Source organism: Eptesicus fuscus, chromosome 14, assembly GCF_027574615.1.
Source record: "Eptesicus fuscus isolate TK198812 chromosome 14, DD_ASM_mEF_20220401, whole genome shotgun sequence".
Classification (NCBI taxonomy): domain Eukaryota; kingdom Metazoa; phylum Chordata; class Mammalia; order Chiroptera; family Vespertilionidae; genus Eptesicus; species Eptesicus fuscus.
The window spans coordinates 51,426,302-51,451,379 of record NC_072486.1 but is presented as its reverse complement, the minus strand read 5'-3'; the positions used below and the strand labels follow the sequence as shown (position 1 = coordinate 51,451,379).

At 55.6% G+C, this 25,078-nt stretch overlaps 2 protein-coding genes across 2 annotated transcripts; one reads left to right on the top strand and one right to left on the bottom strand.

Moving 5' to 3' along the window:
• The first annotated feature begins 1,754 nt into the window (after positions 1-1,754).
• ZYX (zyxin) lies at positions 1,755-10,001 on the top strand. Its single transcript, XM_008153949.3, has 10 exons — positions 1,755-1,836; positions 1,956-2,175; positions 2,607-2,806; positions 2,946-3,038; positions 3,136-3,666; positions 7,163-7,283; positions 7,414-7,583; positions 7,716-7,894; positions 8,736-8,856; positions 9,384-10,001. Exons 2-10 carry the CDS (start codon positions 1,968-1,970, stop codon positions 9,486-9,488), a joined length of 1,728 nt encoding a protein of 575 aa, XP_008152171.2. The 5' UTR covers positions 1,755-1,836; positions 1,956-1,967; the 3' UTR covers positions 9,489-10,001.
• Positions 9,148-24,973, bottom strand: EPHA1 (EPH receptor A1). Its single transcript, XM_054725961.1, has 20 exons — positions 24,834-24,973; positions 23,841-23,905; positions 19,407-19,688; positions 18,095-18,485; positions 17,715-17,870; positions 17,090-17,434; positions 16,830-16,957; positions 16,228-16,378; positions 15,686-15,782; positions 15,408-15,466; positions 14,455-14,592; positions 13,419-13,604; positions 13,182-13,243; positions 12,854-13,060; positions 12,530-12,679; positions 12,058-12,251; positions 10,491-10,646; positions 10,300-10,409; positions 9,942-10,023; positions 9,148-9,227 (listed from the first exon to the last, which is right to left on the bottom strand). Exons 1-18 carry the CDS (start codon positions 24,925-24,927, stop codon positions 10,331-10,333), a joined length of 2,940 nt encoding a protein of 979 aa, XP_054581936.1. The 5' UTR covers positions 24,928-24,973; the 3' UTR covers positions 9,148-9,227; positions 9,942-10,023; positions 10,300-10,330.
• Between the last annotated feature and the right edge of the window lie 105 nt (positions 24,974-25,078).

Genomic DNA, 25,078 nt, shown 5'->3' with positions numbered 1-25,078 from the left:
TGAAGGAAGAAGCAGGCATTGCATACCCTAAGGCCCACGAGAGATTGGCTTGTCACCTCAGAAGGGAACATACGGAATAACGCTCTTAGGTTAACCTGTCAGAATTTCCATTCTGGGCAGAACTGGGACATGAATAATAATATCAAGTATTATATAACACTTCAGATATTGAATTTCATTTACTTCCCCATTTAATGCAATGAAGTAAGTAGATTAAATATCACCACTCTTTTACGCACGGAGAAAATGAAGCGGAGAGAATGAAGAGACTTGCCACTTAGTTTGGACACTCAAGCTAGTCGCTGCACCCTGACCTCACTCTGCATTCCTGTCTCCAGTGATGCTTCATCTGACACCAGGGTGTAGGGGAGTGAGCTCTGCTGACTTTAGAGCCCTCAAGACAACAGTTCTAGCCTAGACTTTCCTTGGGGCTGACTGGGTGTGACCCCAGGCCCCTCTCTTAAGCTCCCCGCCTGATTTCTTCTGGTGAATGTCAGGGGTGGGTCTGGATGATCTCTCCAGCAGAGCCCAGATGCTCCTTGACAGTAGGCTGTAGCCGATTTGAAGGGCCAAGGAGCTGGAAACAGAGTAGGGCATGCGCAAGGGAACTGCCTTAGAAGGCAGAGAAAAGGCAGCGCCCGAGGGTGATATATTGGATTTACAGGCTGAGAGGCCAAATGACTCCATAGTTTGTAAGTAGTGAGTGTGCAAGAATTCAAGCGGCGGTTTGGTTAATTTCAGTGTTCAATGAACCCAGGTCTATCCTTTTTTCGTAGCCTTGGGCTCAGTCCAAGGCAGAGGAATCAGGTCGGACCAGTGGGGGGCTCCACCGAGCGCAGTCTCCGAATCTCCCGAGGGTCACCCGGCTGCCCAAAGGCTCCTCGAGGGGTCACTGCGGGCGCTGAAAAACTGTCGAAGACGTTTCGCCCGCGTCCACGCTCTTCCTCCCTAGCCGGTTACCCTCCCCCCCGCCCAACCCCGCCTCCGCTTCCCCCCACCCCCATTCCCGGGGTCCTTGGTCCCCGCCTCTCCCTCCCGCAAATCTTAAGAGAGATCTGCAGGCGGGGACATGGGTGATGCAAATTCCTAGAAGCCTCAAGGGGCTGCTCCATAAGGTGCGTACACACACACACACACACACACACACACACACCCGCGCACGCCCACCCACCCAGGTCACGGAAGGGCGTGGGAAGGGAGAACGCCCACTCACCCTCTCCGTCCACCCTGGAGCCCAGTTTTATCTTAGTCTTGCCAATCCGGGCGACCCGAGGGGGACTTAGGGTGCGGGGCTGGCAGCTGTGTGGGGAGGTGGCGGGCGCAGGTAGCGGGGGCCGGGAGAGGAGGGGGCTTGGTCGGGGTGGAGCGCAAAGGGGCTGCTTCGGCGCCTCGGAGACACCCGACTGACCTCGCCGGCACCTCCCGGAGTGGGGACGGTGAGTCAGATCTCGGGCACCGCGGGTCTGGCCTGGAGGGGGGCAAGTCAGGAAATGACATCAGAGACTTGTGCACGGGGAAGGGTGGTCCTCGGCGGGCCGAGCGGCGGGGGCGGGGGCCGGGGCGGGAGGACCTTGACGGAGGCTGTGGCCCAGGGGCAAGACCTGGGCCCCTTCCTGGGGGAGTTTCCTGCCGCGTCGGCCCTCCCGCTCTCCCCGCCCCCCTCTCGGGGCCGCTCCTTGTATGGTCTGGGCGCCGCGCTCTCCCCGCCCCTCTCTCCTCCCCCTGCTCCGCGTCCCTCCCCCGCCAGGATAGAGGCGGCTCGGGACCGGGGCGCAGAGTCCGCGGACCCGGCGCCCAGGCGGCCACTGAGACGCGGCGCGCACGCTCCGGCCCGCGGTGAGGAGCCGGGAGCCGCTCGCGGGGAGGGCACGCGGGGACGCCGCGGGGAGCCTGCCCGCCCGGGGCGTCCTCCGCCAGGCTTGGCGCCGCATAACCCGGCCCCCCACGCCCCGCAGCCCGGCCTGGCCATGGCGGCCCCCCGCCCGTCTCCCGCGATCTCGGTCTCGGTCTCGGCGCCGGCTTTTTACGCCCCGCAGAAGAAGTTCGCCCCGGTGGTGGCTCCAAAGCCCAAAGTGAATCCTTTCCGGCCCGGGGACAGCGAGCCTCTGCCGGCCGCCGGGGCCCAGCGCGCACAGATGGGCCGGGTGGGCGAGATCCCGCCGCCGCCCCCGGAAGGTATGCGGCCGGGCTGGGGGCTGGACCAGGGCGGGCGCCGCGCTGGGGGCAGTGGCGTAGGGGTTGGGGGTGTTTGGAAAGGTTGCCGCGGAGGGGGCTGGGCGCAGCCACCCTGTCCCGAGCAGATGTTCTTACCTCATCGCGGAGCTCATGGCTGGGAGCCAGGGCTCCTGGGACAGGTCCAAGTCCCCGCCTGGGGGTGGGAGGTGGGAATGTGGGGCACGAATCTTGCCTCCGGGTCCGTTTTCCGAAGTGTAACGGGAGCTGCACCACTCCTGCGCGGAGCCCCCATGCTCCCCCGTTTCCTTCCCGCACGCCCCGGGACCCTCGAGAGTTCTTGGGTGAGGGGTTAGGGCTGTGGAAGGAGGGGAACTTAGAGAATGGGGTAGAGGGGCGCCTGCTGACTGCTCTCTTTCTCCTTCCTACCCCAGACCTTCCCTTACCACCTCCTCCCCTCCTTGGGGATGGTGAGGACACGGAGGACACCCTGGGAGGTGCCTTCCCGCCTCCCCCTCCCCCGATTGAGGAGTCTTTTCCCCCTGCACCTCTGGAGGAGGAGATCTTCCCCTCCCCACCGCCTCCACTGGCGGAGGAGGGGGGCCCTGAAGCTCCCATCCCGCTCCCACCACAGGTACGGGGCCTGGGAGGGGCAGCTAAGCCGGGACACGCTGCAGGGAAGGAGAGGGGGGTCCTTTCTGACCTCCCCCGCACCTCTGCCCGGATGGGGGAATGGAGGACTGGGATGGGTGTTCTGACCCTTGACCTTCTAGCCCAGGGAGAAGGTGAGCAGTATTGATCTGGAGATAGACTCTTTGTCCTCACTGCTGGATGACATGACCAGGAATGATCCCTTCAAAGCCCGGGTAAGGAACTGGAGAGGAGGAAAGGAGTGGGGACAGAACTGGGGAGGGCTGCACCCTCCTTCAACCACACTTCTCTCCCCCGGCCCTCCCCTTGCAGGTATCATCTGGATATGTACCCCCACCTGTCTCCACTCCATTCATTTCCAAGACCAGTACTAAGCCTGCAGCTGCGGGCACAGCACCCCTGCCTCCTTGGAAGGCCCCTTCTAGCTCCCAGCCTGTGTCCCAGGCTCAGGCTCAGCCTCTGAGCCAGGCACAGTTCCATGTGCAGCCTCAACCCCAGCCCCAGGCCAAGCCTCAGGTCCAGCTCCATGTCCAGTCCCAGCCCCAGCCCCAGACTGTGCCTTTGGCTAACAGTCAGCCTCGAGGTCCCCCAGCCCCACCTCCAGCCCCTAAGTTTTCTCCAGTGACTCCCAAGTTTACTCCTGTGGCTTCCAAGTTCAGCCCTAGAGCCCCAGGTGGACCCGGGCCACAGCCGAATCCAAAGTTGGGGCCCCCTCAAGCTCCCTCTTCCACTGGCACAGGCTCCCCTCAGCCCCCCAGCTTCACCTATGCTCAGCAGCGGGAGAAGCCCCGAGTGCAGGAGAAGCAGCACCCAGTGCCCACACCGGCTCAAAACCAAAACCAGGTGAGGCGGGGTGGGAGGACCAGGCTGAGTGAGACCTGGGTGCTGGGGACAGGGGATAAGTCAGGAGCCAGAGAATGAGGGCAAAGATGAGTGGGTGGGGATGGTGGGATAGGAGTTTCCAGCCTCTAGGGTTGGACTGGTGGGACATGGTAAAGACAGCTCATCTGGAGCCGGGGCTGGCAGGGTCTGGGGCTTGGTGTGGCCTGCTTGGGAGTGGGAGCAGCACAGGCTCTGAATTAGGCGGAGGGTTTGGTGGACCATCCCTTCCCCCCTTCCCCAGTATGTTAGAGGGGAGGATGACCTCATCACCAGTCCAACCCTGGTCCTTCCCCCTTCTTGGATTCTTGAGTTAATCTCTCTTTCTCTGAGCACTCTCACTGCCTGAGGGTGATAAGAGTGGCTGCACTGGCTGAGCCAGCATCTGCTGAGTGCCAGGCACTGTGCTCTGTGCTCAGGATGGAAGAGATCTCTCAACGAGGTTAAGCCTGAGGGAGTCAGCTGGACCTGGGATAGAATTCCCAGCTCCCATCTCACAGGATCCTAGGCAAGTGAGGTGAACTTGGAGCCTGTTTCCGCCCTTGAAATAACATGATCCACCTCATACAATGATTGTGAAGCTCAAGGGAGCTAACGTGTAGAGAGTGCTGAGGGTCTTTACCTAGCACATGAGTGCCCCAAATTGAAAAACTCTCACTCCCACCTTTTAGTTCAGGAGCCGAGAGCTTCTGAGTTGAAGGGACCCCGATGGTCATCTAGTCCAACCAGCGACAGAGTAAACGGACAGCAGGAGCGTCTGTCTCTGTATGCGCAGGCATGAATGGGGCAGGAGGAGACGCCAAGTATCTGTGAGCTGTGCAGACTTCTGTTTTACGGAAGCTCCAAACAGGGAGTCAGCATGGGGCTGGCCAGTTGGGAAAGGCGTCCTGGTGCTGGTGTGCTCTGAGGGATGGCCGGACTTAAGAATCCAGAGAGGAGAGTGAAGGGCTCTGGGACTGGAATAGCATGAGCAAAGCCCAGGGGCACAAATACACCAGTGTTGGGAGACTAGAAAGTAGAAGGTTCCTCTGGGAAGTTATAGAGCCACCGAGAGGTAGGTGGGAGCTCGAGGGAGCCAGTCAGTTCTGGCACATCCTTCATCGCTTCCAAGTAGGTGTGTGAGTGGGTGGGAGGACCTGTGGCAGCCATGCTTTTGGAAGCTTTGGGGATAGTGTTTGCAGCAGACGTGTGTCCTAGAGGTTGGAGATTAGTGACAGATGAGGGGATAAGAGCTGTCAAAGCAAATGCCTCTAGGACCTGGTAACTGATAAGCAGTTGGGAGAGGAAGAGGAGGGGTAAAAAATGCCTGGGTGTGTGGGGGGAATGAGTGACAGAAATGCTGACAAAATAGAGAAGTCCAGAAGGGGAAATGCTTTGGACGGGAAGAGGAGGGGTCCAGCTGTCGGCGTATTGAGCAACAGGTTCCAGGAGGACTTTCGTTCAGCTGGAACTGTCACTCAGTTAGAAATGGAGGGCCAGGGTTTAGGAGAGGCCCAGGATTCAAGGTTGTCATCAGTGGTACTGAAGCAGCCCAGGGTGCTTGCACAGCAGGAGCTGTGGGCCTGGGAGGAACCTGGGTGATGCTCCCGCTGGTCAGGTGGGAGGGGGAACAATGGCAGAAGGAGGAGGAGCGTCATGTCAGGATGGAATCTTGGGGGACAGATGTGATGGCTGAGGAGCCCTTCGGTAGGGGTTTGAGGAGGATGAGGACTACAGGAAGGTCACAGATTTGACTATTTGGAAGTCACCTAAGGCTGTGGGATAGTCCATTTGTGCCCTTTGATGGGGACAGTGAAGGGAGTTGTGGACTGCATGGGTGGTGAGGAAACGGAGTTTCCAGAGTGGCCTGCTCTGGAGGGTTGGCAGAGATGGACTAGGGCAGGGCCTGTGTGTGTGTGTGGTTTTTCAAGTTAGGGGCCAGGGGCTCAGGTATGTGTGTGAACCAAGAGGAAGAAGCTGGTGCAGGGGGGTTACAGGTGCCTGCCTGAGAGTAGGGGCTGCTGCTCCATGGAGTCTGGAGGAGAAGAGGTGACGGCCCCCCTGCCGAGGCGTTCCCACAGAGCAAGGACAGAATCATCGCAGTGTTTCTGTGGAGAGGAGGAACACTGAGGGAGCTGGAGCTGGCCAGCTTCCATCTTCTCAGTCATGTAGGAGGTGAGGTAATTGGTGAGAGCGAGGGGCTTGAGGGGATGGAAATGTTTGAAACAATTGCTGTGGGGAAGGAAGGCCACTGGGAACCCGCAGGAGCCGAGAGCCAGACAGCCGAGCAGCTAGCTGCGAGCTGATGACGGGCTGAGGTCACCGAGGGCCCTGCTGTGTTTTGTGTTTTGTGAACTCACTCTGCAGCCTCTATGCCTACTTCTGTAGCCTGAAGGCAGAAACAGGAAGCGGGTGGTGTGGCCTGGGCTGAGATTGGGCCAGATAAGGGATGGTGGCCCAGGGTGGCTAGAGTGGCTGGGAAAGCCTTGTAAAACTAAGATGATCATGGGCCTTCTGTGTGTCTGCATCTCCAGGCAGGCACAGCTCTGGATGCAGAGGGGGTGAGGGTGGGGCCCAGGCTGAGGCGGAGGGGGAGAGGGGTGAAGGTGGCTGTGGGAGAAGGTAGGTAGCTGGGAGACTGAGGCTCCAGATGTTATGGGAATGAAGGCATGGGCAGGCAGAACCTTTAGTGACCACACGTGGACTTTTCCAGTAACGCAAGACCAACCAGCGTTCCTATCGGAGCGTCTCATGGTAACGCTGGTGGTGTCAGACAGTGCCTGTGGTGCTTCCTCCTGGTACTTGTCAGGGTCCTGCAGTGCCCCCTAACCTCATCCCACCCCCACCCCCAAGCTCTCTCAGGATCCCCTAAATAGTGGGATCCCCAGTTGTGGGCTGGCCTAAGATAGGCCCTTCTCTGAGGCCTCCAGGGGAGGAAGTGAGGTCAGGAGGGACCCTGGACCTCTGTGTGGAGGGCTGGGGGCTGGGCTGCCGCAGACAGCCCTGGGGGTTTAACTTGTGATTCCTGCCTGTGTTGTATCCTCACGCTGACAGAGCAGCTCAGCAGCAGGCGGGACGGGTAGGTGTGTGCGCACCTGGGTGCGCAGCCCATCGCGCCGACCTCTTCTGTGGGGGGCCATGTCCGAGCATGCTCTGTGGAGTTGATGCGTGGCCTGGTGTGTTCGGTGCTTCAGTGACCTGAGCTGCTGTGTGCGTGGCCTCCGTCCGCTCAGTCATTCTGGCCTGTCTGTGGCTGCCCAGGGGTGTTTGAGCAAAGTGGGTGGAAGGTCATCCCCTCCCCCTTATTCGTGTGGTGCTGGGGTCTGGGAGGGGTAGAGAGGAACTTTCAGGGTCAAATCTGAGCATCTGGGAAATGGGAGGAGAGTTAGTCCTTCCTGGAAGAAAGTGGGTAAGCTGGTTGGGGAATGTTCTTGGAGGGGGTGACCCTATAGAGGGTATAAAGAGAGTGTTGGGGTTTCAGGTGCGCTCCCCTGGGGCCCCAGGACCTCTGACTCTGAAGGAGGTGGAAGAGCTGGAGCAGCTGACCCAGCAGCTCATGCAGGACATGGAGCATCCTCAGAGGCAGAACATGGCCGTCAGTGGTGAGCCCACCGCCCCCTTGCTGGGTTGTCTGTCCCCCCCTTCATTACCGTGTTGGCCAGTCCTGTGGCTCCACTCCCTCTTCGAGGGATCAGCTGACTCCTATTTATTTATCTTCTTTGGCCTACGCAGAATCCTGTGGCCGGTGTCACCAGCCCCTGGCGCGTGCGCAGCCCGCAGTTCGCGCTCTGGGACAGCTGTTCCACATCACCTGCTTTACCTGCCACCAGTGTGAGCAGCAGCTGCAAGGACAGCAGTTCTACAGCGTGGAGGGGGCACCATATTGTGAGGGCTGCTACACTGTGAGTCAGGTTTGGGGCTGAGGGCCACTGTGGGGCTCAGCCAGGGGTTGGGGTGCGGACATGTGGAGACCTGCCTTGGCAGCTGACTGTTGGGTACAGTTCCCTGCCAATCTCCTACTGCTCCCTCCTCAGGACACCCTGGAGAAGTGCAACACCTGTGGGCAGCCCATCACTGACCGCATGCTGAGGGCCACGGGCAAAGCCTACCACCCTCAGTGCTTCACCTGCGTGGTCTGCGCCTGCCCCCTGGAGGGCACCTCCTTCATTGTGGACCAGGCCAACCGGCCCCACTGCGTCCCTGACTACCACAAGTGAGGACCCACCACTACTTCTGGGCTCTTCTCTGGGGCCAACCATGGTTTGTCTGGGAGCCAGGCTGCCCCTCTGATCCCAGGACAGCGCCAAACCCCTAGTCTGGTTTTCTGGCCGCACGTCCTATTAGATGGCAGGGACGAGTTCATGTGGACTAAGTTGTCCAGGAGCCTTAGATCTGGGTAGCAAGTCTTGCTCCTGGCCAGTCCCCTGGCCCTTGGCTCACTGAAGCTTCTGGTTGTGGTCTGGGGTTTGGCGACATGTGCTGGAGTGACTTCATTTCACACAGGCCAGGTTGTCGATGTGCCTTTGGAGGTCAGTTGTTAGGAACTCTGGTTCCCCCTAGAAAGTATTTATAAGGTGGCTACTTTCTCAGGCCAGCAGCAAAATCCTGTAAGGTATCTAGAGGGTGGGACAGGGACCCCACAGAATCTGGCTCCCACCTCTGAGGGGTGCGTTTTTAGGATTCCTTGGTGGCCAGGGCTGCCTGTCCCTCTGTACCTCCCAGCAGTCGGGCAGAGACACCTGCGTGGTGGGGGGTGGACTAGGGTCAGGGGTCCAGGGATGGGACCATCAGGGCTCCTCTGGGTGTGCTTTCTGCAGGATGGATGTGATGGGTGAGGACCTGGTGGTAGTGGGTTTGGGGTGGGTAGGGTTTTGGGAGAGCCAGGTGGCTGGTCTTAGGCCTTTCTGTTGGGCTTCCTCTACCTTGAGATGTGGGAAAGATGGGCAGAGAAGTCTGCCTGTTGCCATGCCACCACCGTCTGCTCTCCCTGTGCTCTGGTGAAAGCACGGTGCCTCTCCCCACATCCCGACTTGTACCGCCTTGCTGCCCTCCAGGCAGTACGCACCCCGGTGCTCTGTCTGTGCAGAGCCCATCATGCCTGAGCCTGGCCGGGAGGAGACGGTGCGAGTGGTTGCTCTGGACAAGAACTTCCACATGAAGTGCTACAAGTGTGAGGTCAGTGTCCCTGGGGCCTGAGGGCTGGGAGGTGTGGGGACATTATTCACTGGCCAGGTGGTGAGCAATGCCAGCCTGTAGTTTTGAGGGTGGTCAGTGGCAGTGTCCAGGCCCACCCAGCCCGGATGCTTTGGTCACTGCATGACGCGGGTAGTGGGGTTTCTGTGGGGTCACTTAGTTGCAGATAAACCAAGATAGGAGACTGAGCAGTGGTAGGGAAGGGTGCTATGCTTTGTGGTGACCAGGATGGTATCTCACTGAGACTCAGAAGAAAGGAGAGTGAGAATGGAGTTGAGACATGTGGGAATGGCCCCATATTCTTTATTGGGATGGGTGCAGCTCTATCCACTGCCCATCCTTGTACTGGATGCCTAGGGGACAAAAGTGAAAGTGGGGGATGAGTAGGGTTGTGGGGCACCATGAGGATATCAACTCTGAGCTATTAAGCACTTGGCCTTGCTAATGTAAAAGTGGGGGTGTGTGCACAGGGGCCCTTCCCATCAGGGAGTTCTTCCACTTTCTCCTAGGACTGTGGGAAGGCTCTGTCCATTGAGGCGGACGACAATGGCTGCTTCCCCCTGGATGGCCACGTGCTCTGCCGGAAGTGCCACACTGCCAGAACCCAGACCTGAGTGAGGACCGGCCCCTTCTTCACTGGGAGTTCATTCTCCATCAGTGGACCACCCACACTGAGACCACCCTGCTCCTCCACTGGCCCCGCCCCAGGTTATTTTTTGTCTAGCCCCTCCCTCCATTCCAAACACCACCCAGTATCCCAAATTCCCTGATCCAGGGTCCCAACAGAACCCAGGATGCAGAGTCCCGGTTCTGGGTTTCTAGTCCCCTCTCCCATCCTGCAGGGACCTCTCACCACCCTTCAGGTACCCCACCTGAGGGTCGCCAGGTTGAGCGCTGCTGCTTTCACTGCTGCACAAATGCCCTCAGCTGCGTGCGCCCCCCCTCTCCCCCCCACCTCTCCCCCAAGCCTCTACTCTGGTTGCTGAGGGCCGAGTCCCCTGAGCCCCGGGGAGGCTGGGCTGGGCTGGGCTGGGCTGGGCTGGGCTCACTGGCCTGGACGTTCCTACCTGCCCCCATGCTGCCAGGTTGTGGCTACAGCTACAAATAAAAAACCTTGTTTTCCAGAATTCTTAGCAGTTGACTCTTGTGCTACAGATGGAGGAGACGGAGGGATAAAAAAAACCAGGGGTCCAGGTGAAAACTCAGCTCCTGTTTACTTATAAAAATATATATGTGTATAACTATATATATATATTAAACCCTCCTCCCAGCACGGTGATTTTACTTATACCCCAACCTCCCTTTTGAAAACAAAGAGGCTCCCAGGCTCCAAAGGCAAGTTTCCCAGGGAAGGGTGGGCCAGAACAGCACCAAGGCCTGGTAGGCTGAGGGAAAGGACTTGAGTGACCCTGGCCCCATCCTTACTTCCTGAGGACAGGATGGGGGAGGGGAGGGCTCAGTCCTTGAATCCCTGAATACTGCAAAGAATGCGCTTCTGGTGTCCTGGCAGCGTGATCCCCATCTGCACCAGGTCCCTGTGGTCAAGGAAAGGGGTTCGTGAATGTGCAGGCTCAAACCCCAGCAACCCTCCCCTGCCGGGTCCCCAGGGTCCTCACTCGGCCGTCAGGTCCAGTACACACTCCATGGTGTCCAGCCCAGCTGAGCGGAAGTTCAGAATGTAGCGTTTCATGCGAATGGACTCCAGCCACTCAGGGACGCTTCGATAGGGGATCCCGTCTGAGCCGCTCAAGCTGGGCAGGCGAAGGGTTACCCTGTGGGATGGGACGGGGACTCTCTCAGTCATGTGAGGAGCGGGAAGGGCTGTCCTCTGCTCTCCTGAAACCTGGGCCTAGCCTGTGAGCATCTGGGGCCAGCATTCAAATTGGTGTCTGGGCACAGAGATTATCTAGACTTTGCGGATTAGCCAGGCCATTGTCTGTGAACCCATTTCCTGGCCTGTTTCCTGGTGCACTCACAGCAGAGGGCAGGCTGACAGTGCTGGGGGAGGTGGCAGCCCTGAAAAGTCCCCGACACAAGGTTACCATCAGCCCATCTCCGCTGGGGTGGCCAGTTCTGGGAACGGATCAACTATCCCAGCTGAGAAGAAGCGGAGGCAGGAGAGCAGAGGCCTGGACCTGGGTGTGGTCCTGCCTCCAGGGTGGCCCCTGGAGTTCGGGGAGCAGCCCTGATTGCCACCTCCAACCTTGGCTGTTACTCTTGCACTCTGACACCCACAATACAATGAGTGTTCCTGTACGAAGCCAGCCAGAGCCAAGAACCATTAGCAAAGTAAATCTACTGGGGGAAACATATCCAGCATTCCAGAAAGATTAGCACATGCAGTCTCCAGTGTACGAGGGAGTTGTGCTCCAAAAGATAGTTGCAGAAGTTGGAACTTGGAGCACATTTTCTCCCAGAAACAAGGTTATATATGGTGGTTTGATACAGAGGCCAGCACGCCAGGGCTGGTTTACCCGATAAAGCATGTGAAGTCCAGCCTTGCCAGTCTCCCCCTGGCCCCACCAGTTCCTTTTCTACATCCTGCCAATGTTTTTAGTAAAATGCAATTCTGACCATGTTCCTCTCATGGGCAGTTTTTTAAAAAACTGGTCAATAGTTCTCTGTGCTCAGGATAAAGTCCAAACTTCTCAGCAGAGCTTGTACTGACCCTCCTTGTATTGACCCTCCTACCTCTCCAGCTTCATCTCTGAACACTATTCCTGAACTGGGTGCTGTTGTCACCCTGCATTATTTGCAATCAGCCCACCCACAGCTCCCCACACCCATGCTGGGCACGTGATCTGGGAGCCTTTCCAGACCCCACAAGGCTGCCCTTTGCAGTCAGGAAACTCAGTCTACTGTCCATCACTTACCAGATTCTGTCTTCCCCACCCCAATCTAAGTGACCAAGCTCCCTGGAGCAGGTGTCAGGTGTAAGCCCTGCTTATATTTGCTTCCCATCTCACTGTTTGCTTCCTGTCTTCTATCAAACTACAGCTGTCTAGGGTGGGGCCAAATCTTCATCAAGGTGGCCACTCCCCCAGGTTGCACACTGCAGTTATGCCTCCTATGCTGGACTCTGTCCCGAGGTTTGCAGGCCCAGCACTTGGTGGGTGTGGCTGAATGCCCAGTTTCATTCTAGATCTGCCCTCCGGATCCCATTGTCCTCCCCAACGTAGTTACTTGGGATCAAAGTTGGCCATGGTCCGCAGGGTGTGAGGAGTGTTCAGCAATCGCTCCAACTGTGTCTTTAGCTGGTGGAAGTGGGGCCGATGGTCACGGTTGTAGGCCCAGCAGTTCTTCATTAGTTCATAGAGAGCAGCAGGGCAATCCACAGGAGGGGGCAGCCGGTACCCATCCTCGATGCTCTTCATTACCTGCGGCAAGCGAGAGGCGAGGGAAGCCCGAGGTAGGAAGCTAACCTGGCAGCCCATAAGAAATCTCTGTTCATGCAAGATCATTGCAAAGGAGCCTCTAACCTCCCTCATCCTCACCCCTGAGCACTAGTAAGAAGAACAGGGTGTGAGGCAAAGGGGACCAGAGGGAACAGAAGTGCAGAAAAACTGTGGGTGAGGAAGAAGAAATAAGGCTATGTGCAGGAAGAGCCATGGGAGGATTTGGAGAGCAGACCACTGTGGGGAGTACCCGGGCTCACCTCCTGATTGCTCATCTCCCCATAGGGCTTGTCCCCAAAGCTCAGCACCTCCCACATCACAATCCCAAAGCTCCACACGTCACTGGCCGTGGAGAAGGTCCGATCGGCAATGGCTTCAGGTGCTGTCCAACGGATGGGGATCTTTCCTCCCTAATAGGGCATGTAGGACAGAAAGGTGATGTGTTTCAGGGCATGGAGGATAGCCACCATGAAGTCATTGTGTCCACAGGAGCATGCGCCCTGTGTTTGTTGTAGAGGTGTGCCTGTATGCATGGCATGAAATAGCGTGTGCAATTGTGTACACGGTGAATAAAGGGCTCTCACCTGAGTTTCGTAGGTACCATCCTTGTTGTTCAGGAGACGGGTAAGGCCAAAGTCAGACACCTTGCAGCACAAGTTCTGACTCACTAAGATGTTCCTGGCTGCCAGGTCCCGGTGGACATAACTGTGGTCACTGAGGTAGGTCATACCAGATGCAATGCCCAGCAGCATGGCCACCAACTGCGCAGGGACCAGCTGGTCCTCCCGCTCCTGCAGCAGGGTGAAGGGGAGGGTTAGGGAATGGGCAGGGTTGCCTCTTCCCAGACCAGGAGTCAATACCCAGGACTTCATGGTGCACCCCCCTTCCCAGCAGGTCCTCTGCCCTCCTCACCCTCAGGAAGGCATCCAGGGCTCCGTTCTCCATAAACTCCGTGATGATCATGATGGGTTTTCCTGAGACACAAAGCAGGTCACCATGGAAGCCTTCATCCCATCTCCACCCAAAACCACCAGAACCAGATTTCCTACCCTTGGCAAAACAGCTTCCCTCCACTTCGTATGGTCTCAGCCTCTCCCCCCGCCATCCCACCCCCCTGCCCCACCCACTCATGGAGACCAATCCTCATACTCTTTGTCACAACGCCTTCGAGGTGCAGAATGTGCGGGTGGTTAAACTGGCCCATGATTGTTGCCTCTCGAAAGAAGTTCCACCACTGGCCATCTGGAGACGTGTCCTTCAAGGTCTTAATGGCCACAGTCTTGCAGTCCTGGCTGGGGATTCTCAGGGTCCCTTGATACACTTCCCCAAACTCTCCTGGGTGGAAAAAGAAACAGGATCGTGGCCCAGGGCACTATCAGGGGGCTGGATGACATCCTCTAGTCCCCCAGCTCTCTTCTCTTCTCTGGATCAGAAACCTGCTGTGCCCTTTCTGGGACAAGGGCTACACTATACTTCCTGGGGAAGGAGGCAGGAGTCCAGGACAGAAGTACATTTCTATAACCTGTTCAGCTAACCCACTGTCTCCTGGGTTAGCACGGTTCTTGGAGAACGGTAGGTGCCCAGTAAATGCTGGGTCAATGGGCGCTGTGCTGTTGTACTGGGGTGTGTTCATGAAGGGCAGAGCACAAGTGGCCAGAGAGGCTGACCATTGCCACTCTCTTCCACGAGTTCCTCTGGACAAGCTTGGCTGGCGTGGCCGCACAATCAGCAAGGACACTGCCAAGCTTTGTTCTCTGCTCAGTTCCATTTCCCCTGGTGACCCAAGGGATCAGGGCAGCCCAAGGACACTGGGCCCTGGTGGGGTAGAATGTGGAGTGAGGGAGGCTCTGAACCTCTCCCACGTTTGGGAACCATCTGAGAAGAGCCTGATCCTGGATACAGTGACCTTCCCCCCGCCCCCCCACATTGACAAGGATGATGTGTCTAATGCTCTTTATCAAAAGCTCCATAACCACAGAGGCAGGCTGTGTATGAGGTGGGAGCTATTCCAGGACACTCAATAGGGGGGCTGTAACGTGACCACAGCAGTTCAAGGAGACAGGGTCAGGCAGAGAGGAACTCATCTGGGAGCTCTGGGGCCAGAGCAGAGGCCAGCGGGGCTCCGCAGGGAAGGCCAGAAGGAAGTAGCTCTGTGCTGCCACCCAGAGGAAACAGCAGGGCTCACCTTCCCCTATGACAGTGTCCACAATCAGCCAGGCTGGATCCAGCTCTTGGGTGAAGTCCAGGGCCCCCAGGGCAGTGTCCTCGTCCACCACGGGTTCCGCCAGGAGGTCCACGTAAGGCTTCAGCCTCTGCTTGTCCCCTGCAGGGAGATCAGGGAAGGCTCGGCCACAGGAGCGCCAACTGCAGGGCTCAGGAGTAAGGGGGGAGGGGCTGGCAGCAGACCTCGAACTTCTCCTTCTTCTTGTTCCCTGAGGAGTCCTGTTTTGGTTGAAGTGGGAGAAAGTCTCTATCCTCAGCAATGAAGCCTCCACAGCCAGCTTTTCTTCCTCCTGTCTATGCGCAAAGCTCCTGTGTCCTCGCCCTCTGAGGCCCAGAGCAGCGGGCCAGAACCCAGACCCAAGAGTGTTCACGGCCTCAAGTGCCCCAGCCTTCCCCTGGCTCGTTGACCCAGGCTTCACATGCCTTCCCTCCTCCTCGCCTCTGCTTGCCATGCTCCTCCTGTCACTCACGCCTCAGTTCACATTCCCAGGCAGACCTCACTCCCGCCCCATTACTTGACTCCCCTATTTGGGGACACTTAATGAGGTGACCAGCAGGAAGCCCATATGCCTTGGAGGACTTCAGGGAGCCTGCCAAGCAATCCCCTTTCCGCCCAGCCTCAGCCCAGACCAGGGTGGGGGAGGCTGCCTAGAGCCCGGGTATTGGTACAGTGGCACCAACAGCTAACAGGTAATTGCACAGAGCCTCTGGGGCACCATCAGTACAAAGTTAATTAACCAAAGTTAATTAGGTAGCAAAACACAAGAAGCCTAAAGATGATAGAGCTCACTTGTGCCCTCAGAACTGAGTTCCTTGATTCTATCCCAGGGGCACCTCCCAACATATATGCAAGTGCACACACACACACACACACACACACACACACACACACATACACAGCTGCTCCTAGCTCACCTCTGTTCACATTGGTGACACGATCAAGCTGCCTCTGCTGCTGTCGCTGTCGACGTTTCCTGTGGGTGGGGATAGGGGTGCGACAATTTATTCAGGGTCGCAGTACCACATCAGGGGCCCAATGGCCTTGGCTGAGTTTTCCCCAGGGTGCAGGGTGAAGGTGGGGGCACAGTGGAGCTTTGGTATTAGGGGGTGGGAGGGTGGTTGGGGCTGCATTCAGGGCCTTCTGACCAGACAAGGGACCCAGGATGGTAGCTGGGGAGGGGCAGGAGTAGCACCTGGAACGGAAGACAAAGATCCCGAGCAGCAGCCCCACGCCCAGCAGCATCCCGAAGATGATGGCCACGATCTCGCCTCCAGTCAGGCCCCTGGAAACTGTGGCACACAGGTGAGGAAGTCTGGGGGTCAGAGCCCACGGGGACGAAGGAGACCAGAAGGGCAAGCCCGGGGAGACAGGTGTGTATGTTGTGTGTGTGTGTGTGTGTGTGTGTGAGAGAGAGAGAGAGAGAGAGAGAAACACGTGGAAAGGGCTGCCACAGGGGTGGCTTGGGCTGCCTGCGGCTGGGCACTCACTGAGCCTTTAGGAGATCTGAGGGTGCTGGTGTCAGAAGTATCCAGTATCGGAAGGTGTGTGTGAGATCACCATGGGAAGGGGCTGGTGTGAGTCTCCCCTGAAGCAGCTTCTGCATGAGTGTGGTGTTTGTGTGCATGTGTGCGTGTGTAGAGAGAGAGGGTCACTGACTGGAACAGGGTCTCAGAAGCCTCCCTGGGATGACAGGTGCCTGTGTGTTTGGGGCAGAACAAAAGATAAGCCACCCACCTGGTGGGCTGGTCCGAAACTCATGGTCAGGGGAGAATGGGCCGGGGCCCAGCGGGGTCAACATTCGGACCCTGATGATGTACGTGGTGTCTGGCTGCAGTTCAGTCAGCAGGACCCTGGGTTCTAGTACCATCTGGTACCATTCTTCATCCTGTGGGTGGGGGACTCATGTTGAGTGGGCTGGGTGGAGCCAGACCTGGTGGAGGTAAGGGGTGGTCTTGGGAGCACATGGGAAGGGGGAGGGTTGGCAAATAGTCATGGTAGGGCTCTGTGTAGGCCAGTGATGGGCAACCTTTTGAGCTTGGTGTGTCAAACTTCGCCAAAAAACTGAGCATAACTCGGGTAGTGTGTCACTTTGAGGAAAAAACATTATTTTGCAAATGTTTCATCCTCAGGAGCAGCAAATGTTTCATCCTCGGCATGCGGCCGCCTCAGCGGCTGCATGTCATCAGAAATGGCTACGCGTGTCAGTGCTGACACGCGTGTCATAGGTTCGCCATCACTGGTGTAGGCTTTTGTCCCAAGAGAGCCATCCTGCACCCCAGGCTAGAGTGTTGGGGTGTGCAGGGCATGGACATGGAGACTCTCAGCTGTGTCCTCACCTGGTTCAGCACGTGTAGTTCATAAGTCAGGTTCCCGCCAGGGCTTCGGGGTCGGGACCCCGCCCAGGTTAGCTCCAGCTGCCTGGGCTCCTTCCTCACCAGCCTCAGGGACAGGCCTAATGGTGACTCTGTAAGGCCAGAGGGTGCCAGCGCATTTGGAAGGAAAGAGGAAATAAGTTGAGGAGCTGTTCGATGGCTTCCTGCCCCTCCCTGTGCTCTTGCGGTTCCCTCCGGGGCCAACCCCTCCCCAGGCCCCTCACCTGTGTGCCCCATGTGGACGCTGAGCCAGGCGCTGGCGGGCTTGGAACTGCCCAACCCTGACACTCCATTGTGGGCTTCAACGTGAAAGGTGTAGTTGGCGTAGGGTTCAAGGCCCTCGACGCGCACAGCAGGCATGGTGAGCTCGCTGGCCCCGGGGGAGAAGTGCACATTTCCCGCACAGGGCTGGCAGGGGGCTTCACCTTGCGCTGCTCCCCGACACTGAGAACACCCCACGCTGTATCTCACATCCTGGCGCCCCCCCATATCTGCTGGGGCTGCCCAATGCAGGGAGAGCTGAGTCCCCGAAACAGAGAAGCTCAGGTTTTGAGGGACTGAGGGGGGACCTGTGGGAGAAGAGGGGCCATCAGTTAGGAGCCCAAGCTGCTGGCTCCCCACCACCCCGATTCTTGAAGTCCCTCAAAGGCCACCGGAAATTTTACTACTGCTGAGGAAATTTTACTATGTCTCTGCTTTCTCCCAGGGGGAGAAGGGGCAGGGGAGAGTCTTGAAGTGACTGGTTCAGTGCCCAATACCTGATCAGCTCTGGGCAATTCCAGCCTAACCCGGGCTGAGCAAGGGTCCCATACCTCCTCGCAGATGGCCAGGCCCTGCGCCAGGACTCACGTGTGCACGCCGCCTGCGGGCCCTCCCCGGGGGCTCGGTAATGGCCACTCTCACAGGTACAGAAGGTGGCCCCCTCAGACTCGGCCATGCTGTGTTGCGGGCACTTGAGACAATGGGGTGAGTCCACATTTGCCCGGTAGGAGCCGCTTGGGCAGGCTGGAGAGAGAATGAACAGAGCTGCGGTTGTCCCATGCTTTTACAGGTAGAATCGCATCCTCCCCTCATCCCTGTAGTGGAAACACCCCTGCATGTGTCTCTCTGGGGCCCTCAGACACTCACCCAGTTAAATAATCTCTTTCCCTCCCTCCCTTGGCAACTTGGACACTGTCTCCCTCCCCCAAGTCCCTGCAGGCTGTCACCACCTCCTTGAGTCTCCTTACCATGGCATCTCTCTCCGCCTTCCTCATAGCCAGGCTCACAGTGGCACCTCCCCACTGGTACCAACCACTCGCCTTCAGAGCTGCAGTGCATGCGGGGTGCTCCTGAGGGGCTGGCCTGGGCGTGGGGCAAGCAGGTCCCCGCCACTTCTACCAGCCCGTTAGGTCTAGGGAGAGTGTCGGGGAACTGGGCTAAGCCATGCACAGCCTCGGGGCAGCGCAGGTAGAACACCCTTACGGACACCAGGGCCACACAGGCCCCCGGGTTGTGGAAAGCGAGGTAGAGGCCGCGGCGGGTCAGGAGGCCCAGGGAGCAGCGCTCCGTGTTCATTTTCACCAAGCCTGACGCAAGGTCTCGAATGGTGAAGCTCTCGTCTGCAGCCACCGTGGTGACCTGGGAAGAAGGTGGGGGCAGAGGGGAGCAAGCACACAACAGAAACGATTGCTTGCTTAGTACTTTATAATTACACAACCATAAACCGGGGTCTTGTTACGTGTGAGTTACTGAGCTAAGCATTTTGTGTGCGTATGCTACCGAGTCCATGCAACGATCCTCTGAGGTGGGATGAACAGCCATCCCCGTCTAACCGCTGAGGAGACCAAGGCTAGGAGAGGTTCAAGACCTTGTCTGAGACCACACAGCTGGGTTTGGAACCTAGGCAGTGGGGCTACAGCTCATATAACTTCTGCTATTTGAAGTTGTGGTCCCGCCTCAGTGGCAATGGGGTGATCAGTTATAAAGTGTGTCATGATTAATTTAGTACTAATAACAAACTTTATAGCATCATCTCTTTGGGAAACAAATGTGAGCACATCCTATAATCATATGCTCCTAAGTCTCCAGCACTTCAGCATATTTTTTTGAGTAGGAAAGGAAGCGGTGATATGAGAGAGAGCCTGCAGAGGACTATCTTCCTACACAACTCTAACAATACTCCTGGGGATGGGGCGTGCAAGGACGTTGTGGATACTAATGGAAGAAGCTGAAACACCTCTCCCCTGCCTCCACCATGCTGTTATCTCAGTGGATGCCTGCAAAGCCTCTGCAGTCGACGAGGCACTATGATCACTATGCTAAGACAAGGAAACCAAAGCTCAGAGAAGTTAAGTACTGCACCCAAACCTGGGACACAGCAGAAAGGGCACTCAAATCCAGTTCCCCTGAACTCTAGTCCCACTGTCTTTTCAATATGTGACACCTAGACCCTCTTCCTGTTTCTGGCACCTTCTCTTTTTCTTAGCTGAGTGGGCACATGGAAAGGAGTGAGTCAGGGATCAGGGTTAGGACCGAAATGGCACTGAGGAGTAAAAGTACCTTCTGGAACATGAGCCGTCGGAGCTGAATGCCCACGTCCTGGTCACTCTCCATGTACAGAAGGTTGAAGGTCTCCTTGCAGCCCAGAGGCCCGGCTCCCCCAGGGAAACTCTTACAGTCCCGCACGGTGAACTGAAGCTCCACGTACACTTGAGAAGCCTCCTCCCCCCGGTAGATCCAATTGGAACGAAGCCAGTGGTCAGTGTCTCCTCCTCCTTGTACTGCGCAGTCTTGGTACATGTAGAGGGGTGTCCCATTCAGCATCTGCTGCATCCCGCTCCACTGCCAGAGGAAAGTCAAAGTCACATTCCCAGTTACCATCTATCATCTACTCCCCAAACCCCTATTTTCTAGATCTGACGGTGGGAAGGTCGGTGTCAAAGTCCCCCAGGTTCACACTATTTGTCCTGCCTGCTCCTCACCCCTCATCCCCAGGATAGTAGGTTAAGTGTTAGGGTCAGGGATTTATTTGGATATAGGACAGGCAATACTATACCCCCCCCCCACCTCCCTAGCCAGCCATTGTCCCTTCTGTTAGCCCAACCCAGGTGCAAGTGTCTGAGCACCAATGTTGACCTATATCATCAGTAGAGCTGTAAAGTACCACAAGGACAGACTTTTATAGCAAAAGCTTATTCACAAAGCCTTTCTGCCTACTTGGTGAGCAAGAGGCAGCAAAGAACTCTTCTGTATAAGGGACTCTCTGTCCTCGCTGGTGTGGCTCAGTTGGTTGAGCATCCTCCAATTTACTGAAGAGTCACCGGTTCGATTCCCAGTCAGGGCACATGCCCATGTTGCAGCTCGATCCCTGCTGGGGGATGTGCAGGAGGCAGCTGATCTGTTTCTCTCTCACATCGATGTCTCTCTCCCTCTTCCTCTCTCTCTGAAGAAAAAAAAAATCAAAAACATATTTTAAAAAACAATAATAAGGGAATTTCACCCTCTCTAACATGTGTTCCAGGAATGGTCACCAGTGAAATCAGCAACTCCAAGACATCCTCCCCCCTTAATTTCTTTTACATTAAAATAATTTTTAAACTTTGTTAATAATGGCTAGTTCTAATATCATGCTTCCCATGGGCTAGTCACAGTTGTAAGCACTTCCAATGAGGAAACTGAGTCACAGCCAAGTTATATGACTTGCCCAAGGCACTCAGCTATTATGAGGCAGAGCTGGGATGTGGACCCAGGCCCTCTAGGCTCCTGAGTTTATGCTATTAATTATTATGTTTTTATGTGATTATTATAAAAAGTCAAAGGACAAAAATTTGCATATATTAAAAAGTGAAAGTTCTCCCATCCATCCACTCCACTGCCAGAGGAAGCCACTCTTAACAATTTGGAGTAAAACTTACAATTTTCAGTACCTCGCAAGCATGTCCAACTCTTGGCCGGCGGGTTTGAATGCTTGCGTCTAAATGTTTTACTATGTGTGTATGTGTTCAACATAAATGTGTTTTTTTAAACATACATGTGTTATTCTGTAAGCTACCTTTTGTTTTTTGAAAGATGTCCACATGAGTATATATAGATCTATCTAATTCTTTTCAGTAATCCATAAAATACTTGTCCATTGTATAGATGTACCAGAATTTATTTAATCATTCGCCTATGGTTGCACATTTAAGTAGCTTCTAGGGTTTTGTTTTGTTTTTTTAGTAACCATGTACGGATTTCTATCAAAACTCTATAGAACTGCTGTATCAAAGAGTAAACGTATTACACATTTCATAAGATAGTGCCAAATTGTCCTCCAAAAAGGCTTTATCAGTTTATACTTCCACCGACAATGCCTGAGAGCTCATTTTCTCCAAAGCTCATCAACACTAGATATTAATAATTTTCTTACTTTTGGCCAGTCTTATGGACAGGACATAGCTTCTTGCCATTTTAATTTACATTTCTTTGAGAGGAGGTTGTATGTTTCTTTTATTCACTGGCTATTTGTATTTTTAAGCAATTACCTGTTGTCTGATATTCTACTGTTTTATTTATTTATTTATTTATAATGGAATTCACTGGGGTGATCTATTGTTATCTTTTGATTGTTCATTTGGATGAATTAAAAAAATATTATAGACATTAATCATTTGCTTCAAATGAATGTTTCAAATATTTTCTCCCTGTCACACCACTTTATTTTGCGAATATCTCTGATGTTGACATTATTTAACATTTTCCTATAATAACATCTATAATCTTTCCCTTTATAATTTTGGAGTTGTGTGTTTTGTTTGGGAAGCTCTCCCATCCCAAACTTATAAAGATATTCTATATTTTCTCCTAATATTTTTGTAGGGTTGGTTTTTAGGTCTAGATTTTAATCTCCCTAGAATCTATTTTTTTTTTTTTTTGTATAGTGTGGAGATGTAATTTTGCCTTTTTTATTTAATTATAGGCATCCAATTTTATACTTTCCACATTGATTTACAATTCCAGTGTTATCACATACTAAAATCTCATATATGTGGACTTGTTTTTTGAACTTTCTATTCTGTTCCATTGACCTGAGTATTCTTGTGCAATGACACATGCTTTCATTATAGTTGCTGTATAGTATGTTCTGGTGTATGGGCAAGTCTCCCATTTTATTATTCTTTCTTTAAAATAAATATTAGCTATTTGTAAGTATTTCCCCTGCTGTATGAACATAAGAAACTCCAAAATTCTATATTTTGGTTGAAACCCCCTTATTTTATAAAGAAGAGACGACGAGGCCCTTACCTGAGAAAGTTCACTTTCCCAAGGGCTTTCACTCCAGTATAAAGCAAGGGCATTCATGGCTACTCTCAGCTCTGGGAAAAGGAATTTGGGATGGCGTGGGGCAGGAGCAGAGTTTTGCATTATGCTAGGTAATTCACAGACTGGGCAAGGGGTGTGGAAGCACTGAAGCTGGGAGGATAGAAGGCACCCAGCGCCTGTTTGTAAGAGGCAGCTGTGATGAGGAAGCCAAGCGTAAGGCATGCATGCGGTGGAGGGCAGGTGGGAGGGTGGTGGGTGGTTAATGTGCAGCTCATTAGCTCGCCTGCAGCTGGAGCCAGGAGAAGCAGATGTTCCCAGCTGTAACTCGCCTCTCCTAGTTCCAGCGGTGAGCTGAGCAAGACGGAGAAACAGCTGCCCAGGATCAGCCACAAGGATCCTTTCCCTTATCACTCAGGCGCTGCTGGCTGCTACGTGTGTACATTCTGGGGAGCCTGGACCTGAGTGTGTGTTTTGAAAACATGATGAGGAGGAGAGAGGACAAGCAAGACAGTGGGAGTGTGTAACTGCTGCTGTCTTCTGGTCCTCCTAGTGTTGTTTAGCCTGAGCTTCGAAAGGCACCTGGCTTCCACTCTGGCCCAATTAGGGAAGAGTTATTTGGGTGGAGGTGGCAGGGGCACAGCGAAGGCCCGTGGGAGCCAGCAGGTGGACCTGTAGCCCTCATTGTGGAGTGATTAGCTGGTTTATGAGATGAGGCGCCTATTAGGGTTGGCCTTATCCAGGATTTTCCAAGCAGCCCCTCCTGTAGGATACATTATGGTTTAGACTATTAATTCTAATTACAGGCTACTCTGTGGGAGAGCTGAGATTGAGCCAGGACCCTAGGACCCAGAGGGAAAGAATGCAAGTCACACCAACCCCAGAAATAGAGGCCGATTCCTGCTGGACTAGAAAAGGGAAAAGGGGGTACCCAGAGAACAGGGTTTAGGACCAGAGGGAAGAGAGACCTAAGGTGAGAGTCCTGGAGGCTGAGGCAACTGGGCTGGCTTCCCATGGTTCCTGGACAGGTTTGCAGAGAGGCCAACGTGTTCTGTGGGACTCACAAGATCCTACCTCTGCTCACTGGGTTTTAGGAACACCCAAGGGACTTGGAGCAGACTTAAACAGCTGGAATGCATGGTGTGCCTGCACTGGGGAGGATGGAGGAAGTACCACGGGCTCCGGGACTTTTACTGAGGCAGCTTCTAATTTTGGGGAGTCACAGACCCATTGAAGAATTTAATGAAAACTCTGGTTCTCCTCTCCAGAAAAAAAAAAACGTCCACACACACAATTTTACCACTTGTAACCTATTTGTGCAATTCCATGGGGATGAATGGACCTCAGATTGAGGATACTTCTCTGTTTTGTCTTAAACTTCAGCCATCCCCAAGATGGTCCAGTCTCTCCCCAGATGGTCCTCAGAGGTATTCAGTCCCCTCCTGCCCCGCCTCACTGGGGCAGAAAGGGGAGGAGCCAGGCATTGAAGCATTCTCCATGGGGTGAAGCCTGACCCCCCCCCCCCATCATGTCCCATTCAAAAGGCTCTCTGAGTCATCTCCCCTCCCCCTCCCAGAGGAGACACTTCCAGTTTTTCCTGCTCTTTTCTCTGTTCCTCCACCCACCTCTCCACCCCATTTCCCACTGGCCCTCAGCCTTGAGCCATCCTAAGGCCTTCCCTCCCCTGACACTTACCCCATCCTCCGGATCCAGCAGCCAGCCCAACTCGCCCTGTGCGGTGCTTGTGTCCATCAGAGTGACTGAAGGTGGGGAGGAAAGAGGCCTGTCACCTCGGGGGAGGAGGCCCCAGAGGTGCAGCACACATTCCTCATTCTGGGCCCCCAGCCCCCCAGGCTCCCACACCCTGTTTCTAACAGTTTGGACTTCCTGAGGCTTAGGGGAGTGAAGCGCTCCAGGGAGAATAGCCCGTTGTCCTCGAGAGTGTGACCGGAGGAAGGCAAAGCGGGACAAGGGTTGGAGGGCTGGATCTTTGACCCAAGGCAGGAAGCATTAGGAAGAACTGCTACGGAAGACTTGCACCCTCTCACTCAGCGGGGGAGCCATCAGCTGCAGATGGAAGGGTGCATGGGTGAGACAGTTGCTCAGCCCCTGGGGGTCCTCAGCGGTGGTTCCTGGGTAGGAGGCTCCCACCACTGGCAAAGGGTCTGCTCTGCTTGTGACTGGGGTTGTGGAGTGGGGTACAAGGCACAGCTCTGAGTCTAGGAAGTTGGGGTAGCAGGGCTGGGAGACTTGGCCTCCTACACCCCGAATTCCAACCCTTCCCCCAGAGGCAGGTCTCTCTGTCACCCGGCTTAGGTTGACAATAAGGCGCCTTCCCACCTCGGACTTCAGAGTGTTCCGATCTCTGGGTTGGGCACCTGAGGCTGGGACTATCTGGGCACAACCCCCCGACCCCCCGCATTGCTGAGGTGGGGGTCTGGACGCTGCTGCTCGCACCCCACCCCCAGGCGTAAACTGCTGCCCAGCAGGGGCGGGGATGACTGGCCCGTGAAAGCAGCTGTTTGGGGTCAAAGACCAAAGATTGGCCTGGCCAGTCGATGCCCTGGCGACGGATGAAACGGGAGCGCTGGAGAGGGGCGCGCGGAGGGGCCTCCTCAGGAATGCCGGCTCCAGGAGGAGGGTGCCAGCCCGGCCAGGGGAGGGGGGATCGGGAGCTGGGGTCTGTACCTTCCTTGGCGCGCGCCCCCGGGGGCAGCGGGGTGCAGAGCAGCAGCAGCAGCAGCAGCAGCAGCCCGAGCCCCAGGGGCCAGCGCCACTCCATGGCGCGGGGCCGGGACCCGGGACAGTGGCCCGCACGGCTGGCCCAGGTCGCGAGGACTGAGCGAGCCAAACAGGCCTAGTGGGGGCGGGGGGCGGGGTCGGCGCTGGGGGCGGGGCCCCGGCCTCACCTGGATCACCTTCTTAAAGGGACA

Bases quoted from the DNA above. Each gene is read 5' to 3' on its own strand.
- ZYX (XM_008153949.3), top strand. From the start codon at position 1,968: ATGGCGGCCCCCCGCCCGTCTCCCGCGATCTCGGTCTCGGTCTCGGCG. The intron at 2,807-2,945 runs GTACGGGGCCTG...TTGACCTTCTAG, and splicing joins CCATCCCGCTCCCACCACAG to CCCAGGGAGAAGGTGAGCAG. The intron at 7,584-7,715 runs GTGAGTCAGGTT...CTCCCTCCTCAG, and splicing joins ATTGTGAGGGCTGCTACACT to GACACCCTGGAGAAGTGCAA.
- EPHA1 (XM_054725961.1), bottom strand. From the start codon at position 24,927: ATGGAGTGGCGCTGGCCCCTGGGGCTCGGGCTGCTGCTGCTGCTGCTG. The intron at 15,467-15,685 runs GTGCTACTCCTG...CCCCACCCACAG, and splicing joins ATCTTTGTCTTCCGTTCCAG to GAAACGTCGACAGCGACAGC. The intron at 12,680-12,853 runs GTGAGAGCCCTT...ATGCCCTATTAG, and splicing joins ATGGTACCTACGAAACTCAG to GGAGGAAAGATCCCCATCCG.